This window comes from Myotis brandtii, unplaced genomic scaffold (genome assembly GCF_000412655.1).
Source record: "Myotis brandtii unplaced genomic scaffold, ASM41265v1 scaffold63, whole genome shotgun sequence".
Taxonomy (NCBI): Eukaryota; Metazoa; Chordata; class Mammalia; order Chiroptera; family Vespertilionidae; genus Myotis; species Myotis brandtii.
In genome coordinates, this window is record NW_005370411.1 from 2,453,046 (window position 1) to 2,475,205 (window position 22,160).

General features: G+C 40.3%; 1 protein-coding gene across 9 annotated transcripts in view; it reads left to right on the top strand.

Annotated features, from left to right (window-relative positions):
- The window catches only part of ABI3BP (ABI family, member 3 (NESH) binding protein), a 259,187-nt gene that overhangs the window by 200,283 nt on the left and 36,744 nt on the right, over positions 1 to 22,160 (top strand). For all 9 annotated transcript variants that reach the window (XM_014528309.1, XM_005880197.2, XM_014528314.1 and 6 more), the window contains 6 exons: positions 1,486 to 1,551; positions 4,023 to 4,097; positions 12,551 to 12,628; positions 14,693 to 14,797; positions 18,717 to 18,845; positions 19,390 to 19,458. In XM_014528309.1, the coding sequence (XP_014383795.1) occupies positions 1,486 to 1,551; positions 4,023 to 4,097; positions 12,551 to 12,628; positions 14,693 to 14,797; positions 18,717 to 18,845; positions 19,390 to 19,458 (522 nt within the window). The remainder of the gene's footprint in view (positions 1 to 1,485; positions 1,552 to 4,022; positions 4,098 to 12,550; positions 12,629 to 14,692; positions 14,798 to 18,716; positions 18,846 to 19,389; positions 19,459 to 22,160) is intronic.

Sequence of the window (22,160 nt, forward strand, 5' to 3'; positions counted from 1 at the left end):
GAAATAATGAATATAGTGCTGATTATCTTTGTGTTCTGCTCTAAGTCTCTTCTAACTAAAGTTTCTAAAATTTAAATTTCTTCTAAAATGAGACTAATAAGAACCATGATCATTGTAGTTCTTTAAGAGAAAGCAGTCTAACACAGAAGAAATTAATATGAAAACCTGAAATACTATTATGTTGAATTGACAGATAATCCTATCATTCTCAAAGAAAATTAAAGAAAAACATGGGCTAATCATCATCACGCATTTTAGGGTGTGTAAGAATTCATATTTTATAGCATCGGTGCCTCTGTTCACTCTAGTTATTACACTTTGAGGGGCCCACACTGAATCCACAGAGAATATCAGTGTGTGTCTGCTGGTTTTGGCCTGAAATATGGCAAAATTCTGCTCATTGGTCTTCACATTGGAAGCTTATAAATGAGCTACATTATAATCTGTTTTGCAGGTGTTTTTTAACTTGTTAGGCAAAGCATTGCTGATTTATGGTTACATAAATACCCCCTCAAGATCTGAACAAAAGCAATGTAATTTACTTACAAGTTTGAAAAAAAGAATTTATTTTCTCCAGTCTTAGCTAAAGCATTACCAAGAAAGTTAAGTTAGGAGGCAGTGTGCTGTGTCAAGGGGGCAGAGGAGGGAAGGGAAGAACGGACAAATTCCTGTAGAATGCATATTTTAAAATCTTAGGAAGCAACCAACCTGAGTTTCTTGTGAATTTGCCTGTTTACAGTGCTCGCTCCGTTTTTAATTTGTTCAACAAGTCTTCAGTTGGAATCCTTACTGTGCCAGGCCCTGGATTACAGGAACAGGAAGTGACAAATTGATGTGTTGGTCCCAGAGGTCGTCTGAGTTGTTGCTCCTTGCTCTCCCTCGATAGATGAGCAGGACCCCTGAGGTTTTCTCTCATCCTAACGCTGTAATAGATGGCACTAAGTGAACATTGATTCATTTCAGGGGTTATGAGCCAAGACATTTTGATAGAGATCACATGTTTTTACTCTTTTCTTCTTACCTACCTCAAAATATTTTATGTTTTGCCTTTAAGATTACTTGTCTTTTTTTGGCAAAACAACGTTTCACAGTGACTACCTAATTGAGTGATGTGGATGGATGGATAGATGGACACATGGATGATGGATGGATGAATGCTTGGCTGCCTTTTATGTTTGCCATGTTAAGCAGCCATCTGGTAAAGTAAATGTCCTTGAAAAAGTGGACTAATGATGACATCCGTAACACACATTAGAAATTACCTACCTCATTCTGACAATGTGCATTTTAATATCCAATCATGAGTATTTTCACTTATTTTATTTTCCTTTAGCTTCAGTGCTGTAATGCATAATTGGCGGTTGCAGGGTGTTCTTTCAACTTCCATGCACAATGTACAAATTGTTGGTCCCTAGGGTGCCAAATCTCGATTTAGTGGGCTTTGGAGTGTAGGGTATTAAACATGAAGCATTTGCTCTGTTTCAGCACCACATAGATTGTACACTACTCCTGGGAGGCCCAAAATACCAGAAAAACCACCCCTCAGACCTGGTAAGTTGTTTCCCTTTCTGATGACCCAAACAGTCAGCACATCTGAGAAGATATAAACTGTATCGGAACAGCTAGATGCACTAAAGAAGAGCTATATGCTTAAATTGAAATAAAGGACATACAGAAATTCTGATCCTTGCAGATAAGTGGAGAGGTAATGATGGATCCATGGAACTGACAAGACCTGAGTGAGGTTTTTAAGGAGGATCAGCTTCAGAGACCCTATAGAACTTTATCAATGTAAAATTATTTTTGAAATAGTATTTGTGCATAAATGACACATGCGCGCGCACACACACACACACACTTTTTCAATTTTCCATGACAATTATAGGTAGTATTAACATTCTATGTGACATATTACTTGCTTTCAAATATTATTAATCTTTTTTATTTTATTTTATTGTTTAAAGTATTACAAATAGTAGTACATATGTCTCCTTTTTCCCCCCATTGACCTCCTCCCACCCCCCCCTACCCCGCAGCACTTGCCCTCACCCCCACCCCCAGTGTCTTGTGTCTATTGGTTGTACTTATATGCATGCATACAAGTCAAATAGTATTTATCTTTTAAGAAAAGATAATCTCTTCAGTATAAAAGGCTCTTATTCTGGGAGAATATTTTTACTTTATTCCTTCTGATGATAAAAAAAAAGCACATCATTTTTCAGGTTTTAAACAGTAAAAATAAAGTGATAATTAAACATTAGAAAATACTTTAAATTTACTAAATTCTCAGAGGTTCTAGGATCTCCCTTACTGGAGCTTATTAGGGAAGAGTTAACTGCGGGGGTTGATTTGAGCCATGTAAATGACTTCTATGCTAAAGTACAAGTTAGACCAAAGACTGGTGTTTTCTACCCTTTTTCTACTGTGTTTCTAAAAGTCTTCTTGAATTTATAAATTATGAAACTGGCTTATAAATTAATATTCTTGGTTAACATCTCTCCAGGCACATGGAAGAAAGAACAAATAATTTTTTTCTATTCTTTGGTTTATGGAAAGCCAATAAGTTTTAGAGTAATCCTCCAATTCCTAAATGCATTAGGCACAGAAGTCTTTTATAAACAAATATATCTCCATGTAACTTTTATATCATGATAGCTGTTGACTAAGTGTTTCTACAAAATAATGAATAGTAGCAATACAGGCAGTCCTCGGGTTACATCGGATTCAATGTACATCATTTCATGGTTACATCGCCATCTCCCATTTATTTATAAAAAAAAGGTTCCGTCATTTTGACATATGTACATATGTGCTTTATGTTTTTTATTATTTATTTAACACAAGTAAAGGTCAGGAATTGTTATCTTTCTTTAATTTTTTTTTTTTTTTACTGTTTCACTTCATTGTTGTTGCGTATGTACTCCATGTGAGTGACGTAGGTGCTTATGTAGGTGGGTTCTGACTTATGGGGAAAATCGCGTTACGTGGCGCCATAGGAATGGATCTCCATCAGACGTAACCCAAGGACCTACTGTAATGGCTAACATTGACTGAGGGTTTGCCTTGTGTCCCATTAGGTAGAGTTGAGGAAGCTAAGACATAAGAAGAGCTAGGGAGTAGATTCAGAGTCAAGCAATCAGGGCCCAGTGGTTACTCCCTTAACCATGGTGTATTTAGTTCTTTTCTTTAAAGAGCCTTCTAAGCGAAGGATAAGGCAGGTAACCTCTTAAAGTTTTGATAGTGCTATGGCTGTCAACAGAGCAGGAAAGAAATTGTAATGGTTTTATTACAGTTTTGTGTTCAATGATGGGCTTGTACCAGGATTATCAAGGAGCATCTGTACCTAGAGACTCATGCAAAAGGACCATGAACCTTTGAGTTATGAATTAAGGCCTTGACAAGTAAATACACTTCCAGTTTTGTTTTTTCATTAGCATAGGTCAGTGATGGCGAACCTTTTGAGCTCGGCGTGTCAGCATTTTGAAAAACCCTAACTTAACTCTGGTGCTGTGTCACATATAGAAATTTTTTGATATTTGCAACCATAGTAAAACAAAGACTTATATTTTTGACATTTATTTTATATATTTAAATGCCATTTAACAAAGAAAAATCAACCAAAAAAATGAGTTCGCGTGTCACCTCTGACACATGTGTCATAGGTTCACCATCACTGGCATAGGTAGTCCTGATTGTTCTTCAGTTCATTTTGGAACGCATCTAGTGCTTATAAATGAAGAAAGATATTTCCCATTTAGAAATATAAATTTCCTTGCCAGTTATTTTTTTTTCAAGCCCAGTGATCACATTAGAGTACAAACCCAGGTTTCTATTTCCAAATACAAGCCTATGATTTTTATACCAGAATTGTGGTTTCTATATTCTAAACAATAATTTTTGGTAAGCCATCTTTTTTTATTGCTTGGTTAAATGATTTACAATTCCCTGGGAAGTTTTGTTTTCCTTGGCTACAAATTATTATAAGAAAATGTCTGAACTATTTCTTTCCCACTTTATTATAGTTCTGAATAAGACAACTACAAGACCTACTAGACCCAAACCCAATGGGATGCCCAAAGGGACTGAAATGGGAACAGGTAATGATCACAAATTTATTTCCTTTTGATGCTGCCAAAACTATAAGTGTTTTCATTCAATTTTTATAGTTTTGTTGAATTCTCACTTCAATTTCTTTTTTACTAGTTTTGGAAGTTCCTAGCTTAAGGAATTGAAAATTGTAATGCATTCCAAAGTCAAAACATCCTATGTCTCTGAAAACATTAAAGGAGAATTTATTATTTTTTCTAAACACAGGTCACTAAATTAGCTACCATACATGGGCTTGATTCTTCAAAAGATCCTGATTAAATATGAATTATTGAATTAAAATATCAAAATAGCTGTTTTCCTTCATTTCAAAACATGTCCTATACACAGGCTTGGTCTTTGAGACTGAAATCACTTGGTTTTCAACTTTATAATTTCACAAATACCATTATAAATTTTAAAAGACCTAAATCTGTTAGAAATCTTGACTATAATATTTAAATAAGAAGGGGAATTGGCAGTTGATCACCCTTGTTATAGTAATATTAATGTTTACAAATTATACTGTTTAATTAAATGACATTAATTTAGTCACATCTATAGGAGTAGGCATCATACAGATAACTAGGAAAATGATCTGATAAAAATTTAAACACCCAACTACCCAACTCACTAAGTGTATAAATGATAGTTTCGATGACTTAATATGGTATGGCATCATTCCCTTGTAATATATATTTATTAATATGTATGGTATATATTTATATATATATAATTGTTACTTCTCACCCGAGGATATGTTGTTTTCTCTATTGATTTTTAAAGAGAGTGTAAGGGGTGGGAGAGACAGAAACATCGATGTGAGGGAGACACAATGATTGGTTGCCTCCCACATGTGCCCCGACCAAGGTCAGGGATCAAGCCTGCAACCAAAGTACATGCCCTTGACCGTAATCAAACCTAAGACCCTTCAGTCTGCAGACCAAAGCTCTAACTACTGAACAAAACTGGTTAGGGCAATATTTTTTAAATAGTACAAAATTTGTGCTTGTTTATGTAAAAAAGCATGAAAATGAGAATTTATTTAATGATATATATTTAATCAACCCATGATGTTTCCTAATGAGAAAGAGATGTAAATAATACCGGGAGATATTCAGTATAAAAATCATTTAGATTTGTTTTAGAATCTTTTTTGTATCAGGTTATTATAGTGTCTGAAGTTCTAGGAATTAACTTCCCTGCCAACCAAGTAATGAGACAACTGTTATAAGTTCCTGACTCATGAGAAGTAAGAGAGCTCTGATACTTATTTGTGCTTAGCTGCTCCTTTTATTCTTCACAACAGTGAGATTAGGCAATGCATAGTTTCTCAACTTGACATGAACAATCTGGCTCTAAACAGAGCCAACTTCTTAATATTCAAAGTAATTCTCTCAAGTTTGTCTAAGTAAAAATAAAAGAAAGCACTTATGTCAACAAAGCAAATGAAAGAACAACTAGCTATGATCAAACTTGAAAGTCTTCAAGCTTCAGTACAATCAAGCATTGATTCTCACTAGGAAAGTGCTCATTGTTCCTCAGAGGGAAAACAGAGTCATTATATTTTAGTTTATCAACAATATAAACATTTTTTCAGAGCCACTTATAACACAAACTGACATATATTACCCTCTTGTGTAGATGAAGTCAACTATGTAGTAATAACTCATGTAACTTAGCCTTACATAATCTCTTATCAGGGCTTTTTCAATCTAATTAGCTGGTTGCTGGTAGAAAGGAGCTGGTGGGCATAGGTAGACAAAGCTGAGCTCACTCTTTCCCTTCTCCTTGCTTCACCTCCATCCTCAACCAAATTGTGTTGCAACTGTTCTGTGTTCTAATGTCTGTCTATTGGGATTTCCCTTCAGAAAAACACTTGCTTCCCACCTGCAGGGAGTGAGATCAGCAGATAGCATCCAAGGTCAACCTCTAAGATCTGGGTGGCATATTTCCATGTCACGTACAATAACACATAACAACCAAATGACATTTACCTCAGGGATACAAGATTGGCTCAACATTCAAACAAATTAGTGTAATTTTCTACATTAACAGAGCAAAGGAGAAAAATGATATGACCATCTCAATAAATACAAAAAAGCCACCATTAGACAAACTTCAAAATTTATTCATGATGAAAACTCTCAGAAAACTAGGACTTGAAAAAATTTTCCTCACTGATAAAGGGCATATGTGAAAAATCTACAGTTAACATTATACTTAATAGTGAAAGTCAAAATATTTTTCTCCTAACATCAAGAACACAAGCAAGGGCTTCTATTTTTATCATTTCTTTTGGAAATAGTAGTGGCATATGTAGCCAATGCACTAAGTCAAGAAAAGAAGTATGCAGTATAAAAACTGGGGATCACAGATGACATTATTTATCATCTTATGAAAGGAAAGTTTAACAGCTCTCAAACTATTTGCCTAGGGAATAAAAAAATTGGTAAGAAAAAGAATGTTTAAAATATATTCTCTCCAGATTATAGGTTTACATGAGTTTACCTTTCTTTGATTCTGCATAGTTTTGATCTGATTTGTTTGCAGAAATGCAGGTATTCACATTAAGTTTATTTTCTTCTCTGACCCAGTCCCACTTTCTCATCCACATTCACTTCTAACCTCCATTGAGTCTTAATGAAACAGTTTTTCAGTGTCAACTTCTTCCTTATCCAACTTTCACATCTTGCCCAGAATATATATCTTTATTATCCATCTCACATACATTTTTCTATAGTTTTCCTTGCTGAAGTTTTCAACCCAGATACTTTATAATAAAACTAGTGGCCCAGTGAACGAAATTGGGGGTGGGAGGGCGGGAGAGTAGGAGGTTCTGTCAGCCCAGCCTGCAACCTCTCCAATCGGAGACCCCTTGGGGGATGTCTGACCACCAGTTTAGGCCCAATCTGGGACTGTTGGCTTCTAACCGCTCACCTGCCTGCCTGCTTGATCCCCCCTAACTGCCTCTGCCTTCCTGCCTGATCGCCCCTAACCTCTCTGCCTGCCTGCCTGATCTCACCCCCAACTGCCTCTGCCTGCCTGATCACCCCTAACTGCCCTCCCCTGCCAGCCTGATCTTACCCCCAACTGCCCTCCTCTGCCACCCTGATCTCACCCCCAACTGCCCTCCCCTGCCAGCCTGATCGCCCCTAGCTGCCTCTGCCTTGGCCCCCACCACCATGTCTTTGTCTGGAAGGAAGTCAGACATCCAGAAGATGGCCAGTTGACCTGGTCTAATTAGCATATTACCTTTTTATTAGTATAGATAGATTATATAGGATAGGATTGCTTAAAGGGGGGGCGGGGGCGGGGAGGAAAGCCTTTTTCAGCAGAAGGAGATGCTCTTGGCAGACAAAAACACATAATTCCTATATCTGGACTGATAGCCAGCCATATGCACTATGCTGCCAAACCGGTCATTAAAAAATTGAACCGCTTTCTTACACCTTACACCACACAGCTGCTGCCCTTAAAACCCCTCCTCAGCCCCCACCTTAGGTTCTCTGTCTTTGTAGTTCACCCAGATTAGGTTCTGATTGGTCAGTTTCTATGCCAGTCAGCATCAAAAGCTCCGCCTCCTAGGCAGCCATTGGCTCCTGGCACTTCACCCAGATTTGGTTCTGATTGGTCGGTTTCTATGCCAGTCAGTGTCTCTGGGCCTATCTCTGGGACTGATCAAAGAGGCGGGGTTGATCAGCAGCCCCACCAGAGGCCCAAAGAGAAACAGAGGTGCGACTGCTGGCGAAGCCGGGAGAGAAAGAGAGAGGCAATGGCTGATCAACAACTGCCACAGAGGCTGTGGATCAGACCCTGCCTCTCCCTCTGCAGGCCTCTCTCCAAGCCTGATCCGCAGCTCCCTTGGCAGTTAGTGCTGGGTTGCTGCACCAGCACCAGCTGCAATCAGTGCTGGGTCACCATGGCAACCCAGCACTGACTTCCAGTGTTCGCTGGAGCCTTGGTTGTTGAGGACATTATGGACCCTGGCTCTTTATATATAGAGATAAAATCAGTTGATAAATGAAGTGTTTAGGATTTATAGGACATATTCTTCATGGTCTCACATCTCTTAAGGTTTTGCCCTTGGAAGACTAAAGAAGCAAGATTCTAAGGCCTCAAAACGATCAACCTTTGGTTATTTTGGGCCTCTATAATAATTTCACTATGATTGCATAAACTGCAGGAATCTTTAAGCCATCTTGAGCCAAGAAAAATAAGTATCTTATTTTACTGTTACAGATATTTATCCTGCTTTATGTACATTCCATGCCTATATGCATAAATATTTTTCCACCTCAAAATTAGAAAGCAGCCTATAAGAGGTTGAAGTTTTAGGTAGGTCACCATCTCTGCATCTCTTTTTTCATGGCTTTTAGAGCTGTGCCTCAGCTTAACTTATGTGTTCTACATATTATAACCAACTTCAGAGATGCAACAAGCATGCATTAGATCTCATAAACTAGAGCCCCACAGGCCAAATTCAACTCACTGTTTACTTTTGTAAATAAAGAGTTATTGAAACATAGCTTGCTTTCTCTGTCAGAATTGAATAGTTGTGACAGAGACATATGGCCCACAAAGCTGACAATATTTACTATCTGACCCTTGACAAAATGTTTTCCAACCCTGTGCTAGACAGTCTCTCAACTTTCTCCCTACAGAAGAAAGCTGCTGAGTTGTGTAGCTATTATTTCATTCAACCAACATTTATTGAAGGCCCACTAAGTGCTAGGTAAAGTGTAATTTGGAAACCACCTTGGCACATGTAGTTTGGCAGATATGTTCCATACTTGAACCCCAGACTCCTCTTTCTACATCCTGATGAGGTGGACTTCACTGCCCCCAAATGGAGTTTGTTTGACAAGCAAAACCCAGATTCCTTTTTTGATTTGTGTATTTACATTTAAGGAATGTGTTTGAGCTGTGGCTAAATCTTCCAGTCTGCTGGCTCATCTCCCCTGACTTTTTAGCTAGGTGCTAAGATTTGGAGACAAGGGTGAGGAGAGCAATTATCCATAAACACCATGCCTTTATGGTTATAAGAAATAGAGTCTCTGATACATTTGGAAATTGATGTCCAGTTTACGATGTTTCTTTGCAAGTTTTTTGTTACCATGGTTAAAAATACCTGAATCATTACTTTATTTTTGACAATAAATTCCTAAGAGGTGAACTGTGTAAATCCAGAAAATTTTGGAGAACTCCCATTTGGCTATCAGGAGCTCATAGTGAATGAAACTCAAGTGTTGGTGTTTCCAGAGACAACCCTGTACTTTAGAAAATATGTGGATTAATCCTGACTGAGGGAAAAAGAATTCAGATCACAGCCTGGGACAAAGTGGCTGATGATGTACCAGTTCCTGAGAATTCTTTCTCTGCCGTATCTCTCTTACTGGCTTCTTCCTTTCCCTTCCATTTCCTCTCAGCTCCCTTTGGCCTTTACCTGCTCTCCTCTGATTCAGGGAAACAGAAGTTCACTGGTCTGCAGCCTCTGTGCTCACACTGCTGCCGAGCTCGTGTGCAAACCACAGCGAGGAGGAGGCAAGGCCAGAACTGGAGTGCAGTCTTTTGTCCTCAGTTCAGTGCTCTTTCCCTGAGCCCCATGGCTGCTTTCACAGGAATTTGCCAGTGGTTTCATCTACCACTAGCTTTTATGTGTTTTACAGACTAGCTGGAGTCCAGCTTATCAGCTGACACTTTATTGATCTGGGTATTTACATTTAAGGATCGTAACAATATGATGCTCTGTCTCTACCTTTACAGAAAGTGATAGGAAATGGCTGGTTTCTGCTGATTGCTCCCTTACTTAGAAAAGAAACCAGTTTATATCTATGGTCTTACTCATAAAGTATTCCTGCAGAATTTTGGATTCTCTCCTAGATCTCCAGTTCAGCAGCCCATGGCTGGTAGATATGGCATGTGCATGGTGGTATCTGCCATCAGCCTTGTATTACATTATCCTGAGTCCCACACACCAGTGGCATGGCTGGATGATACATGCATGCCAGTCCTGACCATGTAGCCCTCACACAGTGGTGGCCCTTTAAAACACCCAAAGACAGAGTGTAGGACTCTAGGGCTGAAGTCACTTAGAGTCATTATAAGAAATAAGAGAAGAATGAAAATGACAAGAGGGAGATAGTATTCTCTACTATCCCACTAAGGACTTAAGAGATCGGCTTAGGAGCCAGGCACATGTGGATCTGAATCCCACCACTTCTAGCTGTGGGTCCTTGGGCATCTGCTTAGTCTCCCCTTGCCTTGGGTTTCCTCCTCTGTGGGACCTGGGTGATATCTCCCACCCAGAAGGTTTAGAAGGATCAAATCAGGTAATGACCATGTAAAGTACTTGCACAGCATCAAATCAAAACACTTTGATTTTTTTTTTAAGGGTAGAAAATTTTGGAGAAAGGCTATGAGGAAGTATAGTGAAGGCACACACGGCCTACTAGCCTTCCACAGTATATGATACATATTTTACCCTGAACAATAGTGGTAAATCAAATCTCACCGAGCCAGGTCATCCCAGTGACACAGATGGAAGTGTTTTCCATTTCCCTATGCCTTGCCCAGAGCAACCACCCACATGAGTCATTTCCCTGGCCCATTACCGCTGACAGCGGGGCACAGGATGAAAACTAATGAGCCATTTGTTTCCACCGTGCCTGTAGGGTTAGCCACAAAATAGTCATTGACCCCAGAAACATTTTTTCCTACCGCAAATTAGCAATAATTAATTCATGACTCCATATAAGCTTTCACTAATATTTCATATATTATCTTTTATTCAAGCAGCAGAGAGTATGAATTATAATGTTTGGGTTCATAAATTAATGTTAATCATTATTATAATGTTAAAAATTATAATAATGCTAGTATATAATGTTAATAATTATAACATTAATACCAATTATGTTAATTTCTATAACAGTATGCTATGCTTAATGGAAGAATATCATAAGTTAATGGAAGAATATCATCTAACTTTTGGCAAGCAAAGTTGTATATTTAATTTATAGTTTTGGTTGTGTTTGTCATTGTTAATGTACTAACTAGTATGTTAATTAAATGTTCTTATTTTATAGTATGTGAATTATTATAGAATCCTGAGAGTATCTATTCTTCTTTTAGGATGAATAATTATATCTAACGTGATACTTACCTTTTAAATCTAAAAATATGTTTCTAGCCTTTCTTAGTGAAGACTGTCAGCCATGTCAGGGAAGATTATTTTATAATGTAAATGAATAATAGCTCTGACCTGTGTAGCTCAGTTGGTTGGGTGTCTTCCTGTGCACCCAAAAAGTTGCTGGTTTGATTCCAGGTCAAGGCATGCCCGGTTTGCAGGCTCGATCCCTAGTGGGGGCCATGCAATTGATGTTATGCTCTCACATTGATGTTTCTCTCTTTTCCCTTCCTCTCTCAATAAAAAATCAATAAACTATCGATTTTTAAAAGAAAATAATAATAATTTTAAAAGAATGAAACCTAAACTCTGGGCCTGGGTATTTAGATGAATGGCTGAGTAATAACCACCAGATTGTGTTTGAGAAGTTTAGGAGTTCAAATATCACACAAAGTAATTTTCAGATCAGTTTCTTTCAAATAGCAATTTGGAGTACTAGGCCTGCCCGGATTAATTTACAAATCTCAAAGGCACAGATCCAGTTTGTGGCCTACTCAGTCTGATAGCCAAGTCCTCTCCAGAAATATTTTAAAAGTCAATCCATTAAGTATAAACCCAAACACATTGGAATTTTAAGGGTTTTTTTTATGAGGATAGAACGGTTGGAGGAAATTTTTTCAAAACCACAAAATGTGTCCATGAATGTTGGAAAAGAATGGCCAATTACTGTAGATGAGATCCCCCTGGTGAGGCAGTACCACCCAGGAAGGCTGTGCAGACAACATGGAAAATCAAGACAGAAACCACAGCCCACAATCAAGCATTAACTCTTCAGAGAAAATATTACAACCAGTGAAGGTAGCCCTTTGAATTTCTTCTATATGAAGATGGGAGAAGCCAATTAAAATGCCTGGCCCTAAATCACCATGTCCCTGCTCTGTAAAGAATGCATGTTATGCCCAAGGTGGTTTTGCTCAGTGGATAGAGCGTCAGCCTGCAGATCAAAAGGTCCAGGGTTCAATTCCAGTCAAGGGCACATACCTCGGTTACAGACTCCTCCCCGGCCCAGGCTCTGGTCAGAGCTCATGCTGGAGGCAACCAATAGATGTGTTTCTCTCACATCAATGTTTCTCTCTGTCTTTCCCTCTCTCTTTTCCACTTTCCCTAAAAATCAATAGAAAAATATCCGTGGGCAAGGATTAACAAAACAAAAAAATAAATAAACATAAAGAATGCATGTTATTACTGAGACTCTACCAAGTTTCTGTTAATAAGAACATTTAACACATTTTTGCTATATATTTATTTATTCCCTTTTCTTATCTCTGCTTATAGGGGTCAAGCAACCACCAAAGCCATCAGGTGCTGGTAGAAATGCGTCCATGGACTCTACCCACTTCACAAAAAAACCAGGTAAGGGATAGGATGCTGACTTCACCCTTACTCAGCTCTGTGCTGGACTGTGGGCAGTAACTGCAGTATCATTTGTTGCAGCAAAAGCATCAGTATCCTCACGGCCTCTAGAGCAGTGGTTCTCAACCTTCTGGCCCTTTAAATACAGTTCCTCATGTTGTGTTATTTTCATTGCTACTTCATAACTGTAATGTTGCTACTGTTATGACTCGTCATGTAAATATCTGATATGCAGGATGGTCTTAGGCGACCCCTGTGAAAGGGGTCGCGACCCACAGGTTGAGAACCGCTGCTCTAGAGCATCAGAGCCATGCTAGCAGCACATGGGGATTACTAGGAAAGCATTCAAGAATCTTATGTTTGGGAGAATGAAAATGCTCTGTGTACAAATTAAACATTAATAAGAACCTCTAATGGGTACCAATTGAATAATTACTTTGTATAATGTTCTGAAGGGCCATAATGCACAAATGCGGGTGAGTCACTGTGGGTTCTAGTCTTCCTCATGTTCAAGTTTTGCTCTTGTGTAATTTATTACAGTATCCTTTTGCCTGAAATGATTTATGTTTCTAATTTACGACTATGCTCTATATTTGAGGCCCAAATTATGTAGCTGGTGACTTGGAAACTCTTGGCATTGAATAAGAACTCTGTGCTTTTTGAAAGGATACTGTGAAAGCTACTCTGGTGCATTAATGTTGGGGCTACAGATCTAAATTCTGTCAGCACTGCTCACTCCCCACACACATGCACGCACATGCACACATACTTTTTAGTCTCCTAAGAAGAACTTAAAGACACAGGGCATTTTCCTGGATTGTCAGTTGTACGTGAAGTTTAAAAAAATTAATTTTTTTTATTGATTTAAAGAGAGAGGGAGAGAGAGATAGAAACATCAATGATGAGAGAGAATCATCAGTGGGCTGCCTCCTGCACACCCCCTACCGGGGATCAAGCCAGGCATGTGCCCTGATCAGGAATCGAACTGTGACTTCCTGGTTCAAGGTTTGATCACTGAGCCGCACCAGGCTGTATATGAAGATTTTTAAACCAACATATATTATTCAAAGAAAGCTATAACACAGACTTAAAAGAAAATTTGGGTTATGGTAGACTGCTCCAGGCACCCCTAGCCTTACCAGCCTTAGTGCAAAGTAGACACCTTGTGCAATTTTTAAATGTTGCCTCTTCCCTCCATCCTTTAGGTAAACCATTTACAAAAATGTATCCTTCCTCTGGGCTGGCAGCTTTGTACCAGGGCTTGTGGGTGGATGAGTAGAGTGGGTGTTAAACTTTGGTTCCCACTTACACATCTCTGCTCAGCTGCCCTTGTGCACTGCACGACCACTGACAATGACCCTGCTCTCTATGGGTTTATAGCTTCTGCCATCAAGGCTCCTTGGTTGTAATGATTTAAGTTCTGAAAGTGTTCGTTTCATTCTAATTACACTAGAGGCCTGGTGCACAAATTCATGCACGGGTGGGGTCCAGTGGGCCCACCCTGGGGCCGATCGGCCAGGCAGGCCAGAAGGAGGGGCCATGGGCGTTGGCCAGCTGGCCCTGCCCCCTGGTCAAACTCCTGGTGGAGGGGGCAATTTGCATATTAGCCTTTTATTATATAGGATAATAGAGTTTGAGGGTGAGATGGATCATCCACTAACAGAGAAATTATACACTTTAACAATTTAAAGCTAAAACGGTAAGAATTGTAGCCTCAAAATCAAAGGCAATTGCAGATAATGAAACTCAAAAACGCTATTGCTGAGACTATGTGGGAAACTAAAGATGTTAAATTCTATACATTTATACAGTCTTTCAAGAGGCAGGTATACCAATATTTGTTTATCTATAACTAGAGGATGTTTTCATATACTAATGTGCTTCTTCATTATTCCTGAATACATTACAATCATTACTTTAGAAAAATATCAGAAATTACTTAGCACTTTTCTATAGAATCTATGCCATTCAATTACTACTTATCGAATGTTATAATTTTTTAAAACCTGTGATTTTTATAGAGTGAATCCTTATGACAACTTTATCTGTAATATAATCTCTTAGCCATAATTCCAGGCACTCGCCGCCCACCCTTGCCACCTAGACCTACGCCCCCTCGAAGAAAACCATTACCACCAAATAATGTCACTGGAAAGCCAGGAAGTGCAGGTATGTCAGTCATATGCATCCCTTCTCTCTCCATGACTTCAGTTGTACTAGCCAACCACAGCCCTCCTTGCATACTAGCCCAGGCAACTGACAAGCCCTTGGTGTGTGTGATGGTGCCTGGGTTGGCCCTAAAGACCAGACATAGCTTTGAGGACTCATATCCTGATTCTGGGTGGGTGGGTTGAAAGAAACCATCATTGAGCATCCCAGCCAATGTGTCTGCTTGGAGCCAAGACAGAAGCTGACTCAGGCCCTTCCAGGAGTGGATGATTTGGGACAAGATGTTGAATGTTGCCAACCCACCAGGGGTAACAGAAAATGTGAGGCCCTGTCATCAGCTTATCATTCTATCTTCTGAAATGAAATCCCACACATCTTGTTGAAAGCTCCCCTGTCCACCAGCCTTTATGCTGGCTCCAGTATTAGGTAGTGGAGGAAAGATTAGGGACTAAAATATTAGCAGCTCTAGGCTGAGCAACAAGGCAGGGGTATAATTTAGAAGTCGAGCTGCCTCTCACCTCTATGCCTTCGCATGTCTTATCTCCTTCCCATGGAAGGGCCCCTCCAAGTCACCTGGGATGCTCACACTTCACTCTTTTCTTAAAGAAGAGCCTTTTCTATCTCCCCAAAGTCGTCTTAGCATTGCTTCTCTGTTCTACTTGTCCTTGATACACACCTCTGTCAGAGCAAAGATCAAATTGGTTTATACCTGTTTGTTTACACACTTGTCTTCCCCTACTAGACCAGGAGTTCTGTGGGAACAGAGTCCTTGGCACATTTTCTCTGAAATCCCAGAACCAAATCTGGTGTGTGGCACCTAGAGGATATTTGATAAGTTCTCACTGACTGAATAAATGGATGAAATGAAGAATTAATGAAAATTGACCTGGTTCAGAGCAAAGCTTGACCTCATTTCTCTTTGACTGGACTTGCCAGCAAATCACAGCATGTTCCCCATCTTTCCTTCCTCTCTCCGCTATCTCTAGTTCCTAAATATTTTCTAGGTGGAAGCAGGATAGAAATGTTAGACAGCTGTGAATGATGAAAGGGTGAGGGGTTTACATGAAGGGGAATAGATGTCACTCTTTTCCCGGGACAAAAGTAGGCTGTGGTGATAGAGAAGCTTTTCTGATGTATCCCATGCACAGTGGACTCGATCATTTTCCCATGAGCTGAAGGAGGGCTCAGCTCCTCCCGCACGTTTTTGGTGCCTTCCTGAGTCAAGGCTCAGAGGCATGGCTGCAGTGAGGACATCTGGTTCTCCTGTAACCTGGGGTCAAATTGGATGAGTCAGACTGAGAGTGATGCCTGAGTGTCCCCCACAGAAAACTTGGGAACCCACCTGAAGAAGAACCACAACCACATTCCATTTCTGAGATTAACTCTGGTTCCCCACCTCATCCCCCTCATACTATCCACCTCTCACTCAAAGGAAATGGCTCCATGGAGGAGCCAAACACAAGAGCAGTTGTACAATTTTGGCCTGTTTACAGAAAGTCCATCCTGAATTCAGGAATCAGCAAAATGTTCTGGGTGCCTGCAAGCACCCTCTGAGGCTACCCTGTAGATCCTCCACTTGCCCCCTATGTCCAGATCTGCCGAGGCCTCAGAGTACTCCTCCCCTTGCCAAAGTAAAAGTGCGGGCTGCGTGCAACTTCTGTTGGTTTTTGCTCACCCTCTCTCTGTAGTCCGGTCCCACCATGACCAGGAGCATGAGTCTGCTGGGGTTGCTCCAGCAGCCTGTCTGAGGGACTCGTCCATGGTTTCATGCTGGGCCATGATGTTTGGGTCAGTTCTGTGCCCTTGACTCTTTATTGTCTGAGAATGATCCATTTTCCTGGAGGACTGTAAAATCCAATCTAGCCCCCAACCTACTCTACTTAAACACCCAGACTGGACTAGACCTGGGGATGGATCTGGTTTGGGAGACCTATTAGTGTTTTTAGTGGAGGAGACACTGGATTATACTGTTACTGTTCTGACTACTAGGCCAGAATCACAGATGTTACCTTCAAAATCATTTTCTTCACCTGAAGAAGAACCACAACCACATTCCATTTCTGAGATTAACTCTGGTTCCCCACCTCATCCCCCTCGTACTATCCACCTCTCACTCAAAGGAAATGGCTACATGGAGGAGCCAAACACAAGAAGAGCAGTTGTACAATTTTGGCCTGATTACAGAAAGTGCATCCTGAATTCAGGAATCAGCAAAATGTTCTGGGTGTCTGCGAGCACCATCTGAGGCTACCCTGTAGATCCTCCACTTGCCCCCTGTGTCCAGATCTGCCAAGGCCTCAGAGTCCCCCTCCCCTTGCCAAAGTAAAAGTGCAGGCTACGTGCAACTTCTGTTGGTTTTTGCTCACCCTCTCTCTGTAGTCCGGTCCCACCATGACCAGGAGCATGAGTCTGCTGGGGTTGCTCCAGCAGCCTGTCTGAGGGACTCGTCCATGGTTTCATGCTGGGCCATGATGTTTGGGTCAGTTCTGTGCCCTTGACTCTTTATTGTCTGAGAATGATCCATTTTCCTGGAGGACTATAAAATCCAATCTAGCCCCCAACCTACTCTACTTAAACACCCAGACTGGACTAGACCTGGGGATGGATCTGGTTTGGGAGACCTATTAGTGTTTTTAGTGGAGGAGACACTGGATTATACTGTTACTGTTCTGACTACTAGGCCAGAATCACAGATGTTACCTTCAAAATCATTTTCTTCTTCTTCAGCTGTCTCCCATGCCTGCCAGTTAACCTCCCAATCAGGCTATGCCATCATCTTGATATCCCTCATGTCTAATTCCTTCCATCCAGCCTCACTGCTTCTGCTGCAGTTCACCTCGCCTGCCCCTGCCTACACAATTGCTTTTGTCTCCTCTCTTCTCTCTCTGCCACCAGCCTTGCAGCCTAACTATTCATCCTCTTCTCATCTGATCTTGTTGTTTCCCTGTTGAAAGTCTTTCAGTGGTTCCTTGCTGCCTAAAAATAATGTGCAGATCCTGTTATATTATAAATCAGAAGACGCCTTAATCAATAAGCCAAATTTATTTGGAGTCCTGTTCATTTTCACTAGCGCTAGCGGGCCCAGAGGAACTCTTGCTTCTCAAATTCTGGGACCCAATATGGTGGAAGTCTTTTCAATTTATATGTTTTTCATCTCTTTGTTTTCCAAATTTGGAATGAGACTTCTGGACATTCTGAGAAAAAGTCCTATTTGCTGGGACAGGGCCATGAGACCATATCTCAAGGCCTGGCCTGGCGCCAGCACTGACAACTCTGTCTGGGGCATAGTTTATGGCCTCTCTGGAATGGGGAGTGGCCTTATTTCCCCTATTATTTAAGCAAGCAAATGTTTACAGAAGCCAGAATAGCAGGGTTAAAATTTTGAACAGCTGTTTTTACCCAAGGTGGAGGTTACTATGCTTCAATCGGTGGTGCATGGCTCTTCAAGATCTGCTGTCCCTGCCCTCCACTCTTGGTTCTCACGGACCCCAGCAGCACTGTGGGCTCTCACCCTTCAAATTAAAAATACCAAATGGTTACATGCTTCCTTGACTTGGTTCTTCTTGCAACCTCTGATTCAAATACAGCTGATCACTTCCCACTGATCACTTCTTTATTGTCACATCCTCTGTGAAGGCATTTTTACCTCCACAAAACCCTTCACCTTTCCTATAGATATTATTGTTCCTTCCTCTTGCCCTCTTGGTGACTTTAGCCCGTTCTTTCACAATATCGGTAATGATTCAGTATATTTGGCTCACATGTCTCTCTTGATTAAGGATACCAGGTCTTTTCTCTCCAAGCCTGGCATATAGTGCCAAGCTACATGGTAAGTGCCTAATAAATATGCATTGAATAAATAAATGGCGAACTGGGCAGTGCTCTTCTAAAGCCTGACCGCTTTGGCTCTACATTTCAGGGATCATTTCCTCAGGCCTAGGAACTTCCCCACCCCTGAGGGCAACACTCAGGCCTACCGGACCCACCTCAGAGAGAACAGAGAGAGACAAAAAGGAACCAACAGCTCCCGCCTCAGGAGAAGATCTTGGTTAGTATGTCAGTCACTTCCTCCTGGAGGCTTAGCTACAAAATACTCAAGGATTTCCAATTAGGGGGAAAAGAGTCTCAGCTCTGGATCATCTTTGTTACTTAATTTTATGATTAATATGATTCTTTTCAGTTTTAAAATAGTACTTATTTTTAATGCTTTGGCATAGAATATACTCCTTCCCTTCACAGACATAGAGGAAAGTACCTAAACTTTTTAGGAAAGTCTTCCTGAGAAGATATAGATTACCCAGTGCTTCTTACTAAATCACATCATTATAATTACATACGCCTTGTTTTATTAATAAGCATTAGCTGCTTGGTTGTAATCTTTAAAGCTTCATTTATTACACTGTAGAATGCCTAAAGCAGGACACAATTAAAGACCTTTTATTGCAGTTGATGTGAATAATAAAAAAAAAAGAAAATCAAAGTTGTGAACAGTTGACTAGGAGGCATGTTAAATATTTATAGTCTTTACTACTTTTGATTGTATTGTGAAGCTTTATCTTTTGCCAAAATTCTTTATTATACTCCATTCTCAGGTGATATAACTGACTTTAGCTCAAGTCCAACAAGAGAAACTGATCCTCTTGGGAAGCCCAGATTCAAAGGTATGTCTGGTTTCAAATCTTAATTTTGACAAGGCTGTTTGGTGGGTGTATCAGTCAGAAGTTGCTATGCCACCCAACATCTTAGTGGCATGCATATAAGGATTTATTTCTCATATGTGTTCAAGTCAGCTTTATGATGATATTAACAAATGGGGGTCAGTTGATCTAGGATGTTCTTGGTTGGGTGGTTCTACTGGGCCTCTTGTGAGTTGGGGATGGGCTTCTCCTCGTCTGTTCATTCTAGGATGAAGGACCAACAGTGACCCAAAAGAAGCCATTCTCAGGACTATACAAAGTCAAGAGAGGGGGAATCCAAATACAAAACCACATTTGAAGCCCATTCTTGTGTTATACCAGCCAATATCTATTGGCCAAAGAAAGTCACATAGCAATGCTCAAATCAAGAATTGTGGAAGTATACTTCTTTCATGGATATAGAGAATATTTTTGAACACAGAAGAGATGTAATATGATATAGAGCCCAGTATTTCCTTTTGTAATATTTTGTTCTGAAGTATATAACTTGATAAATTTTTACATATGTATATACCCTGAAGCCACCTTCACAATCAAGATAATATCACTTCCAAAAGTTTATAATCCCTCTCACTCCTCCCACCCAACCTATAGTCCCTAGGTAACAGCAAATCTGCTATACTATAGGTTAGTATGCATTTTGTGGAATTTTATATCAATGTCTGAACTCTTTTTTTTTAATCTGGTTTCTTTCACTCAGCCTAATTATTTATCCATGTTGCTGCTTTTATTATTATCCCTTTTTATTACTGCCTAGTATTATATTGTATCCTATATAATAAAACCCTAATATGCAAATTGACCAAACAGGGGAATGACCAGTGGAACAACCGATCACTATGATGTGCACTGCTCCCCCCCCCCCTCCAGAGGGAGGTGACTGGCGGTGGCGATTGGGGGGGCAGGGCCAGCCAGCGGGTGGTGCCAGGACGCCAGCCAAGGTGCCAGCAGAGCCCTCCCAATAGCCCCACCCATCGTGACCAGTGGAACAACCGATCACTATGATGTACACTGCTCCCCCCCCCCAGAGGGAGGTGACTGGCGGTGGTGACTGGGGGGGCAGGGCCAGCCAGTGGGTGGTGCCAGGATGCCAGCCAAGGCAGGTGCCAGCAGAGCCCTCCCAATAGCCCCACCCATCGATTACCCCACAGATAGCCCTGATCGCCAGCCAGGCCTAAGGACCCTACCCTATATATTGGGAACAGTCTCTTACATTTAAAAATTAAAACCTGGCAAGGCTACTCTAACACTGAAAAAAACAGGATGATGCAGCGATAACATGCATGGACTCTGGCTTGCACATTTTGTGGTCAGACCTGATTCTGACACTTATAACCGTGTGACAAAGCCAATTACTTAACTTCTCTCTGCTTCATTTGGGGAAAATGGTACTACTGCCTCAGAATGATCTTGTTATGTACTACTTTTTATAATCAGGGCAAAAAAATGTAGCTGCCCATACAACAGCAAGATGCCTTTCACCTGTATGAAAAGTATGGTCAGTGGTGCATGCAGTGTCCCAGATTGCGAGAGGGATGTCCAACTGCCGGTTTAGGCCTGACATCCCCTGAGGGGTTCTGGATTGCAAGAGGATGCAGGCCGGGCTGAGGAATCCCGCCCCCCATGCATAAATTTAGTGCACTGGGCCTCTAGTAGATATATAATAATTTAAGTAATCCTGTTCATGGCATTTGGGTTTTCTCTAATTTTTTTTTACATTAATATTAAAGCTGCTATGACCATTCATAAGTTTGTGTAGACATATGTTTTCATTCCTTTTGGACAAATTCCTATAAGAGGAATGACTAGATTATATGTACATGTATAGTTAAAATTTTAAGAAACTGCCAAACAGTTTGCCACAGTAGTTGTATTATTTTACCCTCCTGTCAGCAGTATATGAAAGTTGCAGTTTCCCCATGTCTTTGCCAACATTTGGTGTGGTCAGTCTTTTTCATTTCAGCCATTTTAATGGTGTGTAGTAGTATCTGATTGTGATTTCACTTTGCATACCCCTAATGACTAAGAATGACAAACATCTTTTCATGTCCTATCTTCCATCTGCATATCTTTATTGTTATGTCTGCTCAAAATGTCTGTCCATTTTTTCTTATGGAGTTGCTTATTTTATTAGCATTGAGTTTTGGGAATCTTTATATTTTCTGGGTAGGAGATATTTGTCTGATACATGCTTTGCAATATTTTCTCCCAACATGTGGCTTCTCTTTTAATTTTAATGAAGCTTGCTTTATAAATTTGTTTTTTTATAGATTGTATTTTTGGTGTTGTCTTTGAGAAATCATGAACTAATCAGAGGTCATAATGACCTCCTCTGTTCGCTTCCAGTTTTCTAGTTTTACATCTAGGTTCTATGACCATATTGAATCAAATTTTGTATGTGACACAAGCTAATTTTCTTGCTTATGGATACCTAATTTTTCTGGCATTTGTTAGAAAAAAAACACTATTCTTTCTCCACTGAATTTTATAGTATCTTTGTCAAAAATCAATTGTATATACACTGAGTGGCCAGATTATTATGACCACCTGACATTTGTAGGCAAATTAACTATAATTTTGCGCTGAAGGTGCTAGAGCCCAGACCATTATAAATAAGGAAGCAGGTTGTTTACCACGACAGTAGAAGTGATTTTTTTCTGAAGATA